At 37.2% G+C, this 22,234-nt stretch overlaps 1 protein-coding gene across 9 annotated transcripts in view; it reads left to right on the top strand.

Annotated features, from left to right (window-relative positions):
• The window catches only part of LOC122844956 (unconventional myosin-XVIIIa-like), an 83,569-nt gene extending 62,020 nt beyond the window's left edge, over window positions 1–21,549 (top strand). For 5 of the 9 annotated variants that reach the window (XM_044140842.1, XM_044140837.1, XM_044140839.1 and 2 more), the window contains 7 exons: window positions 282–365; window positions 5,421–5,558; window positions 6,238–6,423; window positions 6,515–6,654; window positions 8,519–8,563; window positions 15,769–15,891; window positions 16,404–17,758. In XM_044140842.1, coding sequence (XP_043996777.1) covers window positions 282–365; window positions 5,421–5,558; window positions 6,238–6,423; window positions 6,515–6,654; window positions 8,519–8,563; window positions 15,769–15,891; window positions 16,404–17,748 — 2,061 coding nt within the window. In that variant the 3' untranslated portion in view covers window positions 17,749–17,758. Of the gene's footprint in view, window positions 1–281; window positions 366–5,420; window positions 5,559–6,237; window positions 6,424–6,514; window positions 6,655–8,518; window positions 8,564–15,768; window positions 15,892–16,403; window positions 17,759–20,215 lie in introns of those variants that run through there. The other 4 variants (XM_044140846.1, XM_044140838.1, XM_044140844.1 and 1 more) reach the window with 3 other exon arrangements.
• Window positions 21,550–22,234: the final 685 nt, after the last annotated feature.

Here is a 22,234-nt window from a genome sequence, read left to right on the forward strand (position 1 = left end):
TTCTTTTCTGCAGTTTGATTTCTGTCGAGGACATATTTTCTTTCCGACGCAGCATGTGCTTTCAAATCAGAGAGAACTGCTGTACATCAAAACCACATGACAAATTATTTTAGTTGAACCTGCTGTGTTTATGAGCCATTAACATGAAAACTAATTTTGATGCAAGATAATGGAAACATTTCTGAGCCACTTGAGACTCATGCTTTCTTGTTTAATCATTCGTTTAAAAGCGATTCTTGTTTTCTGTTATGTTTGTCTGCTTGTGCGTTTGTGTGATGTAGTCGGCGAGGGACTTGAGCCAGATCAGTGACCTGCAGGCCCAGCTGGAAGAAGCCGCAAAGGAGAAGCAGGAAATCCAAGAAAAGGTACAGTAAAAAGAAGCATTCGTATGCATCTGCACTGCAGTCTCTGGGGAACCTGCTCACTGCCTTAGCACTTCTCTCTGATTATGCTTCAGCTTTTTTGAGAGTACCACTGATTATTATGACCACGAATGCTTGGTTTCTATGCCATTTTTTTTCCCTCTGAAAATTGCAAATGCAATCTACATGTAAATAGTACAAATCTGTGAAAATTCACAGCCAATGTGGGAAACTGTTCTTTCACCTCTGTTCTCATATACAGCGAAGGCATGTGTCAGCAAACCATTACACTGAAGAAATTAAAGGACTCTTTCAAGGCTTTTTCAATAATTGTCTGCCAACACGACCTCACCACTTCAGTCTCAGGGAGTTATCGTGTGTTTTTAGGATAATTTGATTCGAAAACACAAGAACCCTAAATGAAAAGTGGTAATTTGAAACCAGTGCAATGAGAAGTGCTTCCTATTTTGAGACTCGGCTATTAAAGAAATGAAATACGATAACGGAACATAGCAAAACAACACAAACAAATATTGGTCCTGTGTGTTATGATAATTTCAGTCAGCTAAGAAAAAAAAAAGTGTTGTTCTACTCTCACACATATCAAAGAGGCCCTTGCTACTGTCGTTCACAGTTGAGTCACTTTTTAAATGTCAAACAGTTTTTTGCTGGAACCAGTGGGCCGCCTATTCACAAGGCTGTCTGATACATGCTACATTCTATTAATCTCATTATATTTTGATATACACTCTTTAACCTGTAGGTCTGATTGGACATGGAGCCCACTGTATTGATGGACAATAGCTAATGTCTTTTGTTTTATGCTCTATGGTTTTTCAAAGCTTTGAGCTGCCGATAAAAGTCTTCGTTTAGTTTGAATTATCCTTAAGATCTATAACAAAGGATAATATTAGTGTAGCATTCAAAAGGTTTTTTTTGTTGGGCCTTCTTCTGCATCCATCAATTAAATTAGTTTAAGGTGACTTAATTCTATTGGTGAGCAAGGTCTGGGTCTTTAAATCAAGGCTTTACCCTTTGACTGGTATGAAAATGATTACAGAGTTGACAATAAATCTTTAGCATCTTATCGTAGGAATTCACACAGCTAGCATAAATAGCATCTATAAAGCAGCATTCTCTCTGTGTTTCCTAGAGTTAGTATTTTCTTAATGTAGAGTCTTGCCTTTAAGTTTAAAGCACAAAAGGATAAAAAGGAACAACTTTGGACTATGTTTTACTCTTTTTCTTATAATAACCACAATTTGTCCTTGCATTTTCAAGGTCTGCAGTATTACAATTGCAGTGAACTATTTAGATGCAAATTTGTGGTATCCTGACCCCACTTTGCCAGTAATAGATTTGGTCAGCTGAATGGACTTTTGCTACCTTTCATATGGATTTTAGTGCTAACATGAATAAGTTCATGGGGAATAGTAGAGATATCAAAGAAGTGAAGGAAAAGAAACAGGAGACATGGGATTTAATGGGGGCTAGTGAAATCTGTGCAGTTCTTGAATGAATCACTGGCGTGTCTCTACATAGCTTTCTTTTAAGTAACTTCTTACATCTCTGTGCTTCTCCTGACTTAATTTTTAAGCATCTCACTGATACTGATAATTGTGAAATGTCTTTTTTTTTTTTTTTTTTTTGGAAGTGTTTACATTTTGGCTGAAAAGGAGACAACTTACAAAATACACAACATCAATCTTTTCTGAATTTTGCAAGTAATTCTAAATGTGATTTTAGAAGTTGTTCGTAATTGCTTTCTGATGAACAATCTGACAAAGAAACACAGAATAGCACTGTAGGATGGGTTGGGCAAAAAAAGATGATATAGATTATATGCAGCCTGACTAATACTTTTAATGAATGTCTGGCTGGATCCTTTAGATGACTGTAATATGAACGGTAGTGAGAGACATAATGTAGCCCTGTAACAAGTTCTGGCAATACTCCAGAACATGCAGACTTTCGATTGAGGAGAAATTGGTTATTGAGCATGCAGGGGGTTCTGAGAAGAATGAGATCAGTGATCAATAATGGGCTGGAATAGGATTGGAAAGTCTCAACAAGATGCTGCTGGAGAAATAATTCTGCTAGGTTTACCCCAACGTATGATACGTGAAGAGGCGATGTGCTTTTCTGTGTGTCTGTGTTCAGTTTAATTACTGATTCAGCCACCGCAAAACTTTTTACATCAATTTTTATTCATCACATGTGTATTTTTTCTTGATTTAATGTAGTTTTTCAGTCTGGAATCAAATGGCGTGAATAGGTAGAGACTGATCAGATGTAATATTATTAATTACTTTGTCCTAAATTTTCTCCTAAAGTATTGAAACAAGAAAATATATCGTTTTACTTTGCATGGTGCCAACAGGACTGTTAGCTGTTGAATATTTAGGCAATCACAAACTAAAGCTTCCTTAAACGTGATTTAATCTAAAGTGTCATAAAAATGTATCCTACATTCTCAAAACCAGCAAAAATTCTGTTTTAATGGTACACTGATAAAAGGCTTAAATTGACCCGTTTAGTGGTTCTAGGGTTATTTATTTTGCAAACTGAAGAATGTATTGTCAATAATCTGTCATCAAATTAATTGTCTCCTTGTTTAAATTTGAATACCTTTCTGGCATGTTTCCTGCCTCTATGTCAATATTTCGACCCAGTCTACTCTTAAACCTATTCCTGTGACCCAGATGCCCGACGTCAATGAGAGGATGAGTGCTGCTGAATCCTGGCGTCCTTTGACCTTTTTCTCTCCTGCATCATCAGGACAGTCACAATTTTCACTTATTCATTTGAGTATTTTAAGAACCAACGGATGGCTGGCTTTGGAGTAACCATTCAGAAATCCAAGGGTCACAGTTTACTGACTCCACATCAGCATGTTGGCCTCATCACCATACGCATGTTAATATCCCTGATATAACTCAAAGCTGTATTTTGCTGCAGATCTTCTTTTCTCGTTCTCCTGCAACATACTGAGCAACTGTCTTACAGCTCACCAACAAAACCTTTTTTTATTTGAATCTAAAAATTGTGGTGATAAAATGGTTTTATCTGATTTATCCCGTCTTTGAGCTGATTGGTTAAATTGCTCGACCCTGTGAGGTGTCAGCTAATGGTTGAGGCTCTGAATAAGTGTAGATTCATATGGTAAAAAGGTTAATGCATCTGATTTAGGCCTGTTTTATAATAGAGCTTTTATCATGTTTCCCTAATGGAGTACCATTTGCTCAGAGGATAACCTTTCTGGTGTTAGGTGTGACATATATTAATGCAAAGGAATTTTCTTAGCTGATGGATCGATGTTCTAAAATGAATTTCTTCTGAGCTGCTGAAGCTGAATTTAGTTTAACTGCAAAACCACCAACATTCCTATATGCCATTAAACTGCCTGAGGAAGTAATTTTACCCCCTGTCAATGCAGCCTTCATAATGACAGAGATGACATTTCTGGAGGCATTATTTTTCTTACTTTTCAATCCTGCATATATATCTATCTTTTGCAGAAGAGAATATTTATATACACATATGTTTTAAAGTAATTTTCTTGCGTAGTATGTAAGTAAAAAAAACAGCCCACTTATCAACTTTTCACAATTTTCGCAATTAAGCTAATAGTAAATAAAAACACTGTCGCCTACAGAAAACGTATTTCTGTTTAGGAATATCACAGTAAAGGAGTGTGAATCTAAGTGCTCAGCTCACTTTGTTCTGATATTTTTCATTTGTCTATTTATTTTAGGTAAAGCAGTAAGGAAACCATATCAATGTTTCGATTTAAAGTAGTTTATTTTGTTTTGGTTAATTACGTAAAATCCTAGTAAAATACATTACATGCATCTGACTTGATAAAAGTGTGAAAGAGTTTAAGATAATGTTATAAATAAAATTGCATATGTGATAATAATATACTAGCCTCTTTTACTGGGCTTACTCAAACAGTAGCATACCAACAATTCAAGATTCTCTGCTCTAAAATAATATTATACATTAATACGTTATCTCTCATCATAAAACACAAACATTGGTTATTTGATCATTTTTAACTGAAGTAGCGAGTCACCATGCATGGTTGTTTTATTTTCTGTGAGTGTTGGCTCTGTCTGCCGTAGACTGGCATCCCTTCCTCTCCCCCACTTCCAACTGGGATAGAACCCGCTGTCCCTGCGACTCTGTACAGGATAATGTGGGTGTAGCTGATGAATGGATGGATCTGCACTGGATTAAACAAATACAACCATCTGCTGCAAAAGCAGTGTATAGCTTCTGCCACTCCCGAACACCACAGCGCAATCCTGCTTTATTAAAATTTACGTGAGCTGAAGCCACTCGAGGCCCACCCTTCAGAATATTTCTGGCTACACTTAAGATGCACAGCGGGCTGCAAGCCACTGTTAAAATGTGCCAGAGTAGGCACTGATTGTTATCTAAAGCATCTGACCTTGAAGTGGTTATCTCATTCCCAGTAGGAGGGAAATCTGGCTTCTTTAGAAATATCAAAGGAGAGCTCCAAATCCTCCTTGTCTCAGATGCAGAAGTCCCTCATTAGGTGCCCTGCTGCCTTTCGGGCCAGTTTTGTTGTGACGTGTCTATCTTCCTTTTATCAGTCATGGAAGAAAAAAGGATTTAGATAGAACAAACGTGCTTTGCATGAAGCTGAAGCCTCTTTCAAAGCCTGTGAAATTACTGTGACTCACTGTTACTCAGCCTGAACCACAAGCTTTTTTCCTTTTTTTTTTTTTTGACCATTTTAGGTAAAGTGGAGGCTTATCTCAAACTCATTATTCATACTGGATGCATCTTATTTATATTTACCAAGACAGAATAAATTAACTCAAATTGGGTGAAAAAGTAAACAGCAATCTATTTTGAAGATTTAAAGATCAAGACTTGCTCTTAATGTTTAAATACCTCACAAAAAGAGGGCAGGAGCTTTGGGGGGAGGGGGGGAACTGGTAAATAAGGAAGAAGTTAGCGGCGACGATTGCTCCTCAGAAACTGACTTTGAATATTTATATCACTGCCTGGTGTGTGATATCCTTCCAGCTCCATTCACTCCAGAGCCAGTTAGAGTTCCAAGAACAGTCCATGGTGGAGAAGTCGCTCGTGAGCCGCCAGGAGGCAAAGATCCGCGAGCTGGAGACTAAACTGGAGTATGAGAAGACTCAAATTAAGCGCTTGGAGGTGAGATGCTCCTGCTGGTCTCATAAAATGTAATAGAAATGTTCTGTGAATATACATATGTGTACATATAAGGGTAGAAATTGGACTTTTTATTTTTTTAATAAATTTTATAAGAAACAATTAGGTTGTTTTTCCAGGAAGTTGTGGTATAGCCCTCTTCACATAACCCATTTTACTGAAAGTAGAAAATGCGTCTAATGAGAAATAATGTTTTGATTAGTGTGTAAAGCAATGTGTAGTACAAACAAATGCGTTCTTGATTTTTTTTAATTTGCTGATAGCCTATTTTAAAAATATCTATTAATTAGCCTTTTATAAATACAAACATTAAAAGTTGTCCATTATTGTCTTATTTTATAAAGTCAATGTTTTCTCAATGTATTCAAATATTCATAAAAGGTTATTTTGATTTTAGATATTAGCAACTAAATTATCAGGGTGTTGGATTTGTTTTTGATTTGAAACAATGTGAAATAAAATTATGTTGAACTCTTTAGTGTTACTCTTGTGAAGTAAAAATTTTGTAAATTAAACTTCAGTCAAGATAGAGTGGTAATTTATCTTGTAAATTAGTTTACAAGTGGTAATTATGTATTTATATGTTTGAAATAATTTTTTTAATTCCAAGCTGTTAAGTCAGAACATTGTGCTAACCACATTCCCATCATTTGCTTGCCAGAGCCTAGTGGGCCGTCTGAAGGAGAACCTAGAAAAGATGACTGAGGAGAAAAACCAACGCATCACGGCAGAAAACAGGGAGAAGGAGCAGAATAAGCGCATGCAGAGACAGATAAGAGACATGAAAGAAGAAATGACTGAGCTGTCCAAGAAGGAGGGGGAAGCAAGCCGGAAGAAGCACGAACTGGTAAGGTTTTAGCTTCCTTGGTAACATCACCTGTATTCAAATTAGCTTATAGAGGAATGATGCCTGTTACGTGATGTTGTTCATTTGCCAGGAAATGGATATTGAGAGTTTAGAGGCAGCAAATCAGAGCTTACAAGTGGACCTTAAGCTGGCCTTTAAAAGGATTGGAGACCTGCAAGCGGCCATCGAGGATGAGATGGAGAGCGATGACAATGAGGACTTGATCAACAGGTACACTCCAGCTTTGAAGCTGTGAAAATTATTGTAAACCTTTTGCATTCCTGGCATTTTACCATGTTACTGGCAAGAAATGCACAAACATGTTAATGTTGGCAGTGTACCAATTGGATCAGGTCCTACATTAATGCTTTTAGGGTTGCCAACTTTTAGAAATTGATATAGGGAGCACACACTGCACCACCAACTGCTCCCTCTTCTTCTTTGTACTGTGGGGGAACAAAGTGTCTGTTCCTTTTTCCCTCTATAATGTAGATCGTTGCAAAAGAAAATACAAAATTTGCAGAAATTAAACCGTTCTGAATTCAGCCAGGAAATTGTGTTAGATACTGTTGCTATGGCAAACTTTCAGACTCTAGGTCCAACAATGAAGCTGACCTATGTTTTTGAGGGATTTTTACAAACGGCATGTTCTATTAATTTGTGTTTTCAAGTGCTCATATAACTAAAATGAACATGTTTCACATATTAGCTGATTTGGTTTTTTTTATACAGTGTAGATCATTTTAAAATGCTAGAACATTCTTCATGCTTAACCCAGACACAGGCTCTCTTTGTCATTTGAAGGTTGGTTTTATATAAAAAGTTAAACATTGCAGTTTGTTGCATTTACATTAAAATTACATAATTAAATTTCTAAAAGCCTTTGGCTTTGTTTTTAATTATTTGCTTTAATGCTACTAATATAAATCTCAATAAAATAAAATAACATTTATTTTCTCATTTTAATAGTCTGAGACCCTTAAGATGCAATTTCTGAGTATCATCTGGGTATGCAATTCATTTAGATTTCTTAGTAATGTTTTCTCCAATGGTCCTGTTAATTTTACCCTGAAACAAAACAAAAGACTGTAAAGAAAATTTTAGTAGTAAGCAGTTTATTCTGGTGTGTGGTAAATTTAATTAAAGCAAAGAACATATTTTATTAAAGAAAGAGTACCTCACTGTTTTCTGATTCTAGTTGTTCAGATAGTGAAGGTTTTCTAAAAATATTATTCATTTAGCTATATTTGTTTTGCTTAGGATCTTAATGTTTTGTGTCATTAATACTCTGTTACCATTTCTAAAAAAAAAAAAAAAAATGCTTGTTAAGTTCAAGATTTTCTTTGGTTTGATAAATGAATAAACCACTTCATATGTTCTATTTTAATGCATAGTGGCTCTTTAAATACCAAATATGGGAAAATTTCCTATTTAAAGGGAAGGTTGGCAAACATGATTTATGCACACAGCTTTACCTTTCCAGTTTACAGGGACAGAAAAGAGATCCGAGCCATCATTAATGTTAATAATCTTAACTGTCTTTCATGCTGTGAGTCAAACTCGCTGCTGTGTAAGGGTCTGTTCCCTTTGCTTCAGTACACACAGTTGCAGTATAGCTAAAGGCCTAACAAACTACAAAAACCTGCTGCTTTTCTTAGCTGGCTGTCAGTCATCTCTACATACATTTCAAATCTCTTTTGTACTCTGAGTCATGTGCTTTGTCTGCTCCGAAAGTACTCCTCAAAAGGTTTAATTCAGCCTCCTGCCTCTGATCTTTTGTCTCTTTGCTTTTTTTCCTCCCTTGTTTGATTACCGCCTGCCTCTTTACAGTGAGGTTGAGGGTTATGCATGCTCTGAACTCAGGGAAGTAAACACCGACTGCAATAATCCAGACTTCCAAAAGGAAGACATTACAAACAGCGACTATGTTTACAGAACAATACATGGTTATTTTCATGTGTTTGCATTAGTGTAAAAATGTTTTACTATGGTGATATCTCATTTTTGTCCTCCTTTTGCACTGTTTTTTTGTGTATCTCACCTTTGCTGTTTCTCTTTTCCCTTCCCTTCTTGGTGTCATCTTCACTTCTGGCAGTTTGGAAGACATGGTGACAAAATATCAAAAAAGAAAGAACAAAATGTGAGAATGGAAAAATGCATCCTTTGTTTCCGTCGTTGTGTTTTGGTTGAATTTTTTTTTTTTTTCACACCAATTTTAACCACAGGGGAGAATAATGCACTATTCCTATTCTTTCACGCTTTCGTTTTCTCCCCCAGTAGCCCTGTGAAGAGAAGGCATTTAAAACAGAATGAAAGGCACTCTCTGTGTTATACATCTCAGATAAAAGCTGCATTTAAAAGATGGCCCCATGTTTTGATTTCATTTTATTTTATTTTATGCCAAGTATCTGCAGGTGTACACAGTCTGCCTCACTGGAGATTTCAGGCTTGTTTGGTGAAATTTGCACATAAATAGATGATATACTACAATTGAAAATGTCAGTCACTCTCCCTTAAACCAATTTCTATTCTTTGGAAAATATTTTTTAGGAAACGTAGCATTCTAAAACTAACCTTTGGTAATACTGCATTCTTATCCCCCTGGTTTTAATTATTATTTTTTTTTTTTTACATCAAACATATTTTGAAGCTTAATTGCATGCTATCAAGTGTTTAAGATTAAGGGATTAGGATGTTGGATTCAACTTGAGTAACTCCTGCATCTTTTCAAAAGCATGTGCAGCATGTACAGTCACATTTTGCAGACGTTTACAGCCTGTTTGACATGCGATCAGGAGAAGGTTAAGTCGAATGACTAGTTTCATCATGCTCATGTTAAAATATAACCTCTAAATGATTTGATTTTTAAACATATATTTGAATAATTCCTCTAGAATAATATACCATTCTATAGTTGCAAGCTTACAATAAGATTACAACTATTTTGATGTTCTGCTTTCCATAAAGCAGCTCAACTATAACAAGCCAATACTGGCTGGTTAATTAGGCCCTCTCTGCTTTTTTAGGCATCTTTACAGAATTGCCTCTCAAAGCTTGAAAGGTGCAATATTAAAAAAAGTATAAAGTTACTAAGCTTTCCCATAGGTTTCCACCTAATGACCGTGTTTTTCTCAGCCTGCAATATTTCCAAGTAACTCAATTAGTCCTTTTTGTAGTCAAGTTAAAAAGTATATCAGCCTTTGGAGAGGTGCAGATCCAAACATTTTGAGAAAACTATGACCACTCCAACACTTTCTGTGACATTTTACAGAGCAGAAGAAACACGACATAAAACGTTTAGCTTTTTAAAAAGTTGATATATCTTGATTCTGGTAACAGTCCCATACCTAGCTTCATATATCTAATTTAAAATGAAATGACACAAATGATCTTGTAGTCTTGCATAAACTTGTTTAGCAGACAAAAGTGAAACAACAAGAAAAGTTGTTTAAGTGTGTTGCACACAAAAGTCAGCTATTCTATTTTTTTATTTTTTTTTTCCTGTGATTTACCATCTGGGCTGTAATGAGATTTTGTGAGATGATATGTATATCTCTCTTCACTCTAAAGTTTGCCTTGTAAACCATCGATCATCTTTATTTCTCAGTGTAAAATGATGAATAGACCTGAACCTCTGTTTTAGGTGTACTGAACAAAAATTCCATTAAACAGTTTGACGTTTATGAAATTTTATATTCTATAAGAGAAAATGCAAAAAATAATATATATGTATTTTTTAAATCTTTAGCAACACGAGCATAAAATCCAATGTGTTGACAGACAAGTCAAGCCTGGACCTGTCCATATTCTGATCGAGGTAATTTGTGAAAACATTGTTGTATTCGTAGATACAAAAAAGGTTGAGTCTTAGTTTTGCCAGAAATTTTGCAGTATGATAACCTGTAGAATCTCATGAGCTCCATTTATTTCCACCCCTAATTTATTAATATGTTACTTTTTAGATGATCCAATCAATAGTTGGATTACATCCTTTACATAATCTGTATTGAATTGGATGTGACTTCCATGTGAGCTGGACCCTTGCAACTGTTGGGAATGCAACTGTTTGATGTTATGAAGAAGGCCCTGGGATTGTATACCAATGAATACACAGTCAGCATGTTGTGCAAAACAATAGGACTGCAGTGCACCACTTTAAATGTTTTAGCTCAAAGCTCAGCTGTTTTCCATGCATGCAAGTTTTCCACTACTAATCCAATCACAGTTAATCACTATCTTGAGAGAACATTTACTTCAATGCAAAATTTTGCTTGTTTATTAAAATGCCTAGTGACTCTTTGTAAATGTTAAATGTGTCTAAGACTGATTACCATTTTTTTTCTTTTTATGTTTTGGATGTTGAAAATATTTTGAGGCTTTTCATTAAGATATTTAAATCTGTGTGTACTGTCTGTCCATCCTTGGTTTCCTCCTTTTAATATCTGATTTGTCTCATTCATCATACTTAGATTTTTATTTTGTATTCTTTTGGCGCATTCTCATCTGAGCACCCATGCGTATCGGTGTTCTTCGTTTTTTAATTTTTTTGTCGTGCAACTTGAGTAAAAGAGCGATGATTTGCCGTGTTTACTTAATCACATTTCGCCTCCTTTCAGCACCACTGCATTAGCAGGATGGATGAACATTAATGGAGGAGGTGATTTTTCTTCTAATAATGAAGTGGAATTTCCACATGATTTGAGGCCCTCTTCCATATTCTCACTCTGCGTGTTTGAAAACAGAGGTTATAATAGCGACTCGATTATTATTGCAGGGAGGAGATAATGTAAGTTAAATTAGTGTTGTTCAGGCTTCAGAATTTCCCCCTCTCACATTGTAGCATTGAACATTACAAGACACTGTAATGCTTTACTGACTGGTTGTGTTTTATCGTTTTGTTTTCCCACCTTTCCGCAAGGTGATTATCATTGTGACTACAAAAGGCAATGAGTTTACAAAGTGTGTCGTGCTCAGAATTTTACAATTAATTATCAGAACTAGCATAAAAATACCGTTTTATGCTTGTTTTAGCTCAGCATTGAACTGATAGCACCAAGCCATACGGGACTTGGTGCTGAATGTAAGTATTTGTGACAAAGATTTACAACTGGTGCGGGCAAATTGTCAGAAGCGATTAATGTTGACTTCACAAGTCCTGAGGCTTGTTTGTATCTGAAAGCCTCTGGACTGGTTTCCTAGTATTGTGCGACCAGGGACAAATCAGTTGTGACACCGTTTTTACAGCACTCAATTGCAAGCCACCTTTTATTTTTGCACGCTTGTATGTGTCTGAGAGAGGCTGTGGAGAAGAGTTTGCCACTGGCTGGTTAAGAGTTGTTTTTTATCCCTTCTTTTTTTAATGTATCACATTAAAAAGTCACAGTATCACAGAGCTGACAAATGGGCAACATGTGTAATCAACTTGCTGGTATTAATGAGACTATTATCTTCTTTTTGATGGGCTTTTATTGGTGGTAGTTAATAAGCAGCTGTCAAGAGAGAGGGGGTGGAAAATAAACAGATGAGAATAAGCTCAGTTTTTACTTTTGCCTTTGAAGCACCTCAAAAGTACTGAATTTAGTTTAGAAAGTGCTTCTATTTGGCTCTCTTTAAGTAGCCGTGCTTCCTGTTTGAATAGAATATGCCATAGCTATACTGTCTAAAGCTAATAATTGTTGAGCTTGTCACAGTTTTCTTAGATGAGCAACAAGTGTTACTATGCAACATTATTTTGTACTTCATCACTTAATATACAGTTAGAAACCATAAGTCTTTGTGGTGAGTGCAATCTCCTCTGCCATTATCTGTTGCGGTAGTGGCATCAGAACCAGGGATTTACAAAAGCTGAACAACCTGATAAAGAAGACTGGTTCAGTTCTGGAAACAACTCTGGACCCTCTAGAGATCTTTTATTTATATCTTTGCATAAAATCAAGAAAATGACAGACAACCCCTGAGCATGAGACTGTTATACTGTAATAGTGTCTTCAGTCAGATGCTTTTTCAGATCCATTGTAATACAAACGGTTACAGAAGGCCCTTCTTGCCCACATCATCCTATCAACATCCATGACAACTCTGGAGGAAATTTTGTTGCATGAGTTATAATAACTTTAATTTATCTCTGGTATTAATAAGATATTTTTGATAGAAATGACCAGACCATAAGTCCACCTAAATAATAACAACTACAAACCTAGGAAAGGTACATTAGCCTTCCATCTTGCTTGTTGCAAAATTCAGAATTTCATTCCAACCTTTCCAGGCTAATTGATACAGCTGTCAGGCATCACCAATGTAAAATAGTGGCATTGAACTTGTTTGGCTGAATAAACAGCAACTGTCCTTAACAGCCTCTCATAAAAGTGCAGACATTTAATATCCACTAGCTTGAGCTGCTACTATAAAAATTAAAATTAACAAAAACATTGAATGTGTCTAACTAGCTGTTGGGCATCTATTGAGGATTTTTTTGTTTTACTTTGATACACACTTAGGTGGAAATAAAATGTTTACTGTACAAGTAGGCTATTACACTTACTTCTTTCAAGTATTTCTGGAGACTATGCGTTCAGCAGGTATGTTTTAAGAATATAGTTAGCAAGCTATTTCACACGTCTGTTAAGCAGCCTGTTGCAAGTTTGTGAGTATGTCCCAGATATTCCAACTGATTAACCGCTTTCACCTTATTATACCTGTTACACTGCTAAGATTAATGACAACAAACATGCATATGGTTTGCTGTAAACCTGTTGATTTTATATTTTTACTTAAATCTTTGCATCAGAATTATTTAATTAGTAAACCGATAATATTATATAGTTATGAACTAAAAATTTTTTTTCTTTCTTTCTTCAGCTCAAAGTGATTACATGATGCCATACATTTTTCTTTTGTTTTACATTTAGTTCAAATACCATGATAACTTTTTCCTCTTCCTTTTACGGTTATTACACCCTGAGAATAATGTAATAGCCTAAGCCCACTAAAAAGCCATTTCCTCTAACACTCTAATGCGTCTTCCCTCACAATCACCTTTATAAGTAGCCATCTTGTTTTATTTATTTATTTTTTTTTTTTTTTAAGGCCAGTGTAAAATAAATAAATAAATAAAAGTAAGGTAGAAGCTTGCTTTGTTATCTGAGGAAGAAAATGACTGGATGTGAGTCATAGCGTTTGGGGACAAGGGGGCAGGGGGTACGGTTGAGTGCTGTGCAGTGGGAGACCTTCCGTACATTAAGGCAAGTACTGCATGAGGACGACTGATGGAGCCCAGCAGCAGCGTGCCTGTCATTTCACACGTCTTGGAACATTGTGCTTGCACCTTGCGAGCATTTTACTGCATGTTCCAGGGCTCAGATAGATAAGCTTGTCCACAAAGACAGATCTGTGAAGTGCATCACGGTTTCTCATTTTTTAATACTAGGCAGCTCTGTGCGTAGTTCAGTGATATACAAGGCCAGATTTATGAAACATGGCTCTTTGGAAATTACTGTAGCTACGGCTATAAATAATAGTACAGCCAGCCATTAATCAAGTGGAGCTCAAAATTGCAGATGCTTTACAACAGTGTTGTCATCACTGGTTTGGATATGCAGTCTGTCGTCTTGCAAGAATGGTATAGTGCAGGATGTCAGTTTTTGTGACAGACCTTAGCATGCTGTCAAACATACTTTAGGCCTACGGAGCATATGGGTATCTGCTATGTGCAAATGTATTCTCACACATAACGAAGCCAAGGAAGGGAGCACATGTACTCAAGTTACGAACAGTATGTTCTCAACAACAGAGCTATTCTCTCTTGATGCCTTCCAGCTATGATGATTTTCCTTCCAAATTAAGCTTCCAGGAACATTACATTATTTAAGATATTCACCGCAGATCTGAATGAACTGACACCTCAGCCAGGTGGAATCTGATTTTTTGAAATTGTTTTAGTTTTTTTTTTTGTCTTCATTTGTTGGTGTGTGTGTATTGATCGTGATGTCAAGCTAAGAGGCCACAAGGCTGCCTGGTGGCTCTTCTCCAATACCAATCACCAAGGGACAGAGGACGTGCAACACAGATGCTCAAAGCTTAGACCCAACAAAACAAGTTAATTATGCCTCTAAGAGTTTCCTTCACAAAGTGCACTTTCACTGGTGCTTTTGCAATGCGGTTGTATGCTGAAAGGATGTGATACTTTGTTTTATTTTATTTTTTAGTCTAAAATTTATGGAAATGATGGAATCACAGCTGTTGCTTAACTGTAGCTTGTCTAATTTGCTTTGGGTTGTTACACTATCCCCTATTATTACGAGAAAGACCACAAGTGCAAAAGCTCTGCCAAAAGCTCTGGAAATGTGACAGCTAATAATTATTTTTTCTGTGTAACTTTTGAATATTTCTAAATGGTAATGAGTATATCTGAAACGTTTGTTGATTCTAAATGGTAAAACAAAAACAAGCTATTTGTTCTGTAAAGATCTCACAGACGTATGCAGATTTAGGAAAGATGTGTAAGGAATGAAATTTGATGTCAACACAAATTAGAGTGTTTTGCAAATGGATCCATCCTCTCTGAACTGTATCTTATGTTACAAGCACAATGTTTGATACACTAGACTGGATTTTATATGATAGACATCACAGGAAGTAGATCACAATTGTGAAAGAAATTATGCTTTACATCTTCAAATTAAAAAAAAAAATCTAAAAAAGTGTGACATGCATATGTATTCAACCTCCTTTACTCAAATACCCTTAAATATAATTGATTCAGTGCAAAAGGCCTATGTGTGGCAGAAAAATAAAACTGCATGTCATCCAAAGACCATGATCACCATGGTGATTTATAATGGTTGTAGCATCATTCATGCTTTTCTTAAGCAGGTACAGAGAAGATGATAAAATTTGATTGGAAGAGGTTTAGACCTCAAGATATTCAAATGTCAGAGTTAGTAAAATTTTCCATTTCTAAATGTATAATGCTGGAGGATGCATACCCTAAAAGGTGTGCAACTTTTAATGCTGTAAAAGACAATGCCTCAAACTACTGAGTCAGGGTGCCTGAATACAAATGCACATCACACCGTTCACATTTTAATAGCTTAAAAGTTCAAAGCCATTTATCACATTACTTCCATTTCATAATTACACAGTACTTTATGTTGTTCTTCAACATAAAATCCTGCTAAGTTCAGTTTAAGTTGTGTGACAGAACGTAAAAAAAAAAAAAAAAATCACAGGCGATGAATACTTTTGCAGAGCACTGCACCTTACTTGAAAAGTGTAAAAAATCTGTATATATATATATATATATATATAAGATTTTTTTTTTTTAAAAACTTGCTTGATCCTTCACAGTGGAGAGGGGACAGAAACTGATTCAGAAGTGGAGGACCGGGTGGATGGAGTTAAGTCATGGCTCTCAAAGAACAAAGGATCCAGCAAGACTTTGTCTGATGAAGGGAGTCTGAAGAGCACCAGGTTAGTCCTTGCATGCTTTGTATCGTATCTGATGATCGTCTAGTGATTAAACTACCTCAATTTCCTATTTTCAAAAGGCCCACGATTACCTGGGGCATTGTGCAACAGAAGGAAGGGTATCTCATATGATTAGGTGTCAGCTCTCTTTTCCAGTAATCTGTCTAATGACAGGAGGTGGTGTGGGGAAGCGGCTGCTGTCACATTTATTGAGGTGGCCTGTGGCCAGTTGGCAAGCCTGCCAAATGACGCTTCTGACTCTGTCAGATAGGTCCTTTCACTAGTTGATTGCCTCAGTTATAGCAATGTATGCTGTGCACAACAGCAATAGTCAGAGGTACGGGTTCCAAGGACAAAATGAAAATGACAGCATGAAGCTGCCAAAAATGTAAAATCATCCCAGCCACTGATCTGGAGACAATGTTTCACAAAGCCAAAGATTAGGATTTATCATTTACATGTATATCTTTCCTTGTGGTTATCTCTGGTGTCAATTTTGTTACGTAATGTTCCAGATATGCAGCAAATGCAGATGCCACAGAGATGAAAGAAGGTAAGGAGAAGATGAGTGACGGCAGCAAAGATAAGAAGGAAGTAGAGCAGAGCAGATCAGTGTCTGTCATGAGTTCCCTTAGCTACAGAAAACGCTCAAACTTGAAGGACTCCATTGGGGGCACTGGAGATGAGAATTCGCTGTTCAGTACACTCAAAGAACAGCCAAACATACCGGATCACTCTGCCATGCGCAAAGCAAAGTCAAAATCCGGTGAAATCCAGGAAGACAGGAGGAAAACTCAGGTCGAAGAAGATTTGGATGACAACGGCTCCGTCATCTCTATGGCCTATTCTGAAGCCACAAGCCGAGCCAGGAAGGGCTTAGAGTCCCGCTGGACCTCCCGCAGCACCCCTGAGTTTGATACGGAGTCCATGGTGTCCTCAGTAGCTCCAAGCAGGGTATCCACTAGGAGGGGGATGTTGGACATGGATGATGACAATAAGTCAACCATTAGCAGCGTGAGTCGCGCAAGCCCCCGTTCTCTACGTCGTAGCAGCTCTTGGAAAGATGACAAACGAAGCAGCTCTCGCTTATCTGTTGCCCGCAGCTGTGGCCTCAGCGAATTTGGTTTGCACGTAAATGATGACGATGATGCCCACAGTGTGGCTTATGGAGAAGGGAAGCGTTCACCCTATAGTCCCCGGTCCACTAGTCGCAGCTACTCTACTCCACCTCAACCACGCTCTTCAGACAGCAATCCTCTCGAAGCTTCTGACATTAAACCAGTCACACACCGAAACTACTTGGACCCTGACCTGGAGGCTGCGATTAATGAGGTGCTAAGCTTCAAACCCATTAAGTTCAAACGTAGCAAACTGGAAGAGTCTAGTGGTGACGAGGATGAGAAGAAGGGCCAAGGAAGTGAGGACAGGCGAAAGAAGGGAGAGGATGAGGGCACGTCAAGCTGGTCCAGCACCCCCCGCAGTCGTAAGGATAAAAAAAGCAAAGTCTCATCTTCTGAGTCCTCTTCCTCCTCATCCTCCTCTTCCTCGTCCTCAGATGGCCGTCACAGCAGAAAGAGCACAAAGGGGAAAAAGGACAAGAAGTCCAAAAAGAAATCCAAGAAAAAGCTAAGTGAATCAGAGGATTCCTCTTCTTCCTCTGAGTCGTCCGAGTCATCCTCTTCGGATTCAACCGTCTCTTATCGAAGTTCCAACAGTGTTAAGAAGGGCCCAAAACAACAGCACGATGATGAAAAGGAGCACTCAGCTCATGGAAAAACTAGCAAAAAAAAAACTAAGAAGAAGCAGAAGAAGGTTGATAGCTTGGTGATGAAGTACCTCTACAGGCCTGACAGTGACTGATGCCAACATAATAAGGTGACGCATGGTGTGCTATCTAGGAGCCTGGCATGGATTAAAAAGAATTGAGGATCTTCACCTCTGCATACTAACTTTGCTGTGTGGGAATTAGTATTTTTATATGCTACCTCTGATACGCTAATGTTTGCTTGTACAAGATGAGTCACATCCCCTTATTTCTTTTTAGAGAAGTCACATTTCCCTTTAAGTTTTAAAGAGCTTACATTAATGCTTTTTCAGGCTCTTAATTTGCTTTTATTTGAAGTGCATTATCATATGCTGTCATCACAGCCCACCACAAGCTAAGATTGCCTTCCATAAACACAGAATATAAACAGTGCAATTACCAGCATTTGCTCACCTTTGACTGCATGTGTTTGCTGATTTTCTGCCATGGTATTCCTCTGTTTTGCGATTGGTGCTGTTTTAAGTCCGCTTTGGTCTCGGCGCCTCTCATACTGGGTTATCGTTTTGCACCAATACAAACTAATCTAGATTTATACTAAATGAAGACACCAAAACAATTATTGAGAGGAGGTAAAATAACTGCTTCCAACCTTCAACCAAACCTCACTTCAAAAATCTTTTGCTATCCCTTTAAGGATACCTATTTTGTCAATACTGAGCCAGTCAGGACAAACACATTGCCATCGTTATGTGGGATCTTGGATTTCATGTTAAAATTTGCTAAAATTCTTCCTTGGACTGTTCACAATTTTACACATAAATGCTACAGCTGTATTAAATTGCCAACACTTTCACACAATGTTCATATGCAACCCAACAATTTAGCATTTTTGTTACCATATTGTCATGCTTTTGACTACATTTTTCTTTTTTTTTTTTTTAAAAAGATTGTTTTTGGTTTCATTGTGTAACTGTAGTCACTCTAGATTGCTGTACAACACACTCACACCAGCTTTGCATCTAAATGACACCATAATTATCTTACTGGCTCCATTCCTGTCTAGTAACGAAAGGCATATCTGCAAATGTGAGACTTTTTCCTAATGTTGTTTGCTAATGCTATAAGTGCACAGTGTTACAAGAAAGAGTGTAGCTGTGACTTTTCCTCTTGCACAGAGATTGGATAAAAATGTTCTACCAGGCACATCACACCTACAGTGAAAAGAAAAATTGGTGTAATTTTGGCTGCCTCATTGCCAGACACTTTGCTTTATAAATTAAGTGTTGAGATTAGCTTCAAGCTCCAAAGGCAGTCGATTTTAAAATGATCTTTTACACATATTTTTGGAATCACTGTTTATATTTAGAAGTACAAAATGACAAAATGATTGTTTCACCTTACATCTAAATAAGCTTGTCCAAAGGACGCTGACAAATGTAGGGTTGTAACAATAGCTCAGTCGTTGAAACAGAAGCAACATCAAAACACATACAACTTCAGAAACTAACCAAAAAATAAATAAATCAAAAGCCGTGGTGCAACACAACCAGCTGCTACAGGAAGTTAGAAAAGTGAACACATTTGTATTGGCTTTCAATAGAAATACTTTGGAGTACCCACTACTTTTGAATTTCTTTGTAGTTAATAGTCATGCATTTAAATATAATAATAAAAAAAAATAAATAAAAATAAATAAGCAAAAGCAAAAAAAAAAAACCCAAACCCTAACAACTTCTAACTTAAAATCTTAAACCAAAAAACTCCAAAGCACCTGTCTATTTATACGTAATAATGCTAGAAGAATCTGCTAGAAGAATCTACCCCAGTCTCAAATCAGACATTTTCTCATCTACTCTAACTAGCTTTCCTGTCCCTGCTGATAAAACACATGACCACAGTATGACTCAGACTGACTTCAGCTTGGATTGTTTACCCTCTCACACTTGCAGACTCCAGTCTTCACCTCTACTCACACAAACAGATTTTTTGGCTGACTTGCCCTGCCAACTGACCACAACAAGTGCAGATTTTCCCCCTAGACTGGGAATGGGGGGTAAAAGTGGGCAATGAATGGCTTAATGGGTTCCCAGACTTACTGATATCACAATAAAGGAGACTAAATACAAATATATGTACTACTGTGTGTTTGTCTATCAAATGAAATACCAAAAAAACACATAGAAGTCCTCTTAAAGTGTGAAAATGTGAAAAGAGTGTTATTAAATTTGTAAGGCACTGTCCCTCCACAGAGTGTGATTTTTAAAGACTTTAGTTGGATTCTGTTTTACTGTTGCGTGTGCTCATCCTAACTTTTTTTTTTGTTGCATGCACGAGGCAGTAAGCTTTTCCCATTAATACTATACGCAAATGCAAAGTGATTCGGTCATTTGCCTACTATCGTACGTGCACACCTTAGTAAGGTCACAAAGAGCATTAATTTGTTGCCTAGATGCTGTTTGTTGTTCACCATAACGTATTTTAAAACCTCTCTGTCTTTGTCTCGTCTGTAAATAGGCAAGTCATGATATAATGGTGTGTCTATATTTGTGTTGACCCCTGCAGTCCCCCTGTGTACCGGAGACACATGAGTCTTGGCAGATCTGATGAAGAGGATGAGGCTGACAGAGACTCCGGCAGGCAGTCCCTGCGGCAAAGCAACAGCGACGGCTTATTGATTGAGAGCTCGTCGTAACCCCTCAGTCAGGCAACCTTGTTCTTTCAGCGACACCAATCACACAGAAGGGACTCGCTTCGTCTCCCAGTACTGTGTTACCACTGCCCAGCATGCAAGGACAGAGCAGAGAGGCACACAAAGACACTTCGATTCTTCACCCTGGACTTGTCATCATGTTTATTATGGTACCTTTCATTAGCACAAAGTAAATTTCCTCTCACGGCTAAGTTGTGCCTCTTCATTTTTACTTTAAACAACATACTGAGTTAGTTACACAGCCAAAAATAAAAGAAAGTCAAGCACTATCTAAAGAACTTTCTGCTGCTGCTGCTTTAATTTACGAGAGCTTCTTTTCAGGCAAATTTAAGCTCCCCTCTGCACTCTATACACATCGCTCTGCCAAGAGGATTTAGATAAGCTGCTCCGGCTGGACTCCTTCAAGAAGGTCTGACCAACTATTAAGATTATTCTTATCTTCTCTCCATTCATGTGGACTGGCACAGTGGGAGAAATTAGCCAGTTTTCAATTAGTTATTCTGCTGTAAGTTTACACAGGGCTCATGTCCTAAATTAAGATATCTCTATATGAACAAAATGATGCTGTGTTTTGACATGAAAGTAAAATAAATTGTGAAAATAAACGTCTGTGCGAGCAAAGCTGTTAGATGATTAAATGTGACCTTTTCTGTCACAGAAAAGGTATTTATATAACCTATACATGCGTAAGATTGTGTCCGTAATTAAATGCTCTAAGTTATATTTAAATGAGGGTTTTCTAAGGCTTGTGGAAGAGTGAAAAGTAAAGTTTATGTAATATTTATGTTTTATCCTTATCACCAAGTGGGATCCACATTGAAATGCATCAGATTTTGCTCCTGCATGGGAGAACTCTTGAGCGTTCAGCATTAATTATTGTGTTCCCGTTCATATACGAGCTTTTCATCAGATCATGTAGATGCTGAGATGCAGGAATTAATATTGTATTTTTAAGATGCATAGGGTGCAGATTTCATCTGCCTCTGACCATCTCCTGCTTAATTGTTGGACACCCTGCAGATTAATGCCCCAGATTCAAAGCAATGTTTGAATGTCTTTGGTTCCAGCCGTAAAATACTTGTATATGATGGTTTTTCAATGCTTTATTGTAATAATACTTCGCTGTGCCCAAAAAACAAAAATCCCTATTCCTAGATTGTGTGTTCATTAAAGTGGTTAAGTTTGATTGATAGTCATATTTTCCACAATTCAGAGTTCTGCCTGCTACTGCATTGAAGTCGGACAGGTGGAGTAAAACGCAGAAAATCACTGCAGTGGAATTCACTTCCTGGTATTCCAGTTAATCTTTCCTTTCATGTTGGCGCACCGGGGATAAATTCCGCTTGGCCTGAGGAATGATGCTTCCGGAGATCGACGACCTCTCCCTGAAGAATAATGCAGCCATTGTTTTCACAGAAGTCGCCCAGGATAAAGCTAGGATGGGCTGGTGTGAGATTCTTTGGAGTAAAATAGCACAACTTTGTATGACTTTTGTTTTAAGTCATACAAAGACTTAAAACAAAAATGTTTAGCATTGCCTAACTGCTTTATCTGATACACCAAGGTCGTTATTTTTCATACTGAGGATTAGTGTGAGAGAATCTTCTCTAGTAGTTTTGAATGAATCATTTTTAAAACCTTATATTAGAAACTAAATGATGTTTAGTGTTCTACATCTAATTTAGAATAATTGAGTTTCTTCTTTTTACTTGCATTAAAAATAGACAAAACATTTGAATGTACAAAATAACCAACTTGACTTTGTTTTATGCGACTCACTTTTACAGGTACTAAAGGATCTTGAATAGTGTACACTCAAAACCATTGTCTTTGAATCTTAGATGTGAAACCCCTGGCATACCTTGATGCTG

The sequence above is a fragment of the Gambusia affinis genome, linkage group LG15 (genome assembly GCF_019740435.1).
Source record: "Gambusia affinis linkage group LG15, SWU_Gaff_1.0, whole genome shotgun sequence".
NCBI classification, from domain to species: domain Eukaryota; kingdom Metazoa; phylum Chordata; class Actinopteri; order Cyprinodontiformes; family Poeciliidae; genus Gambusia; species Gambusia affinis.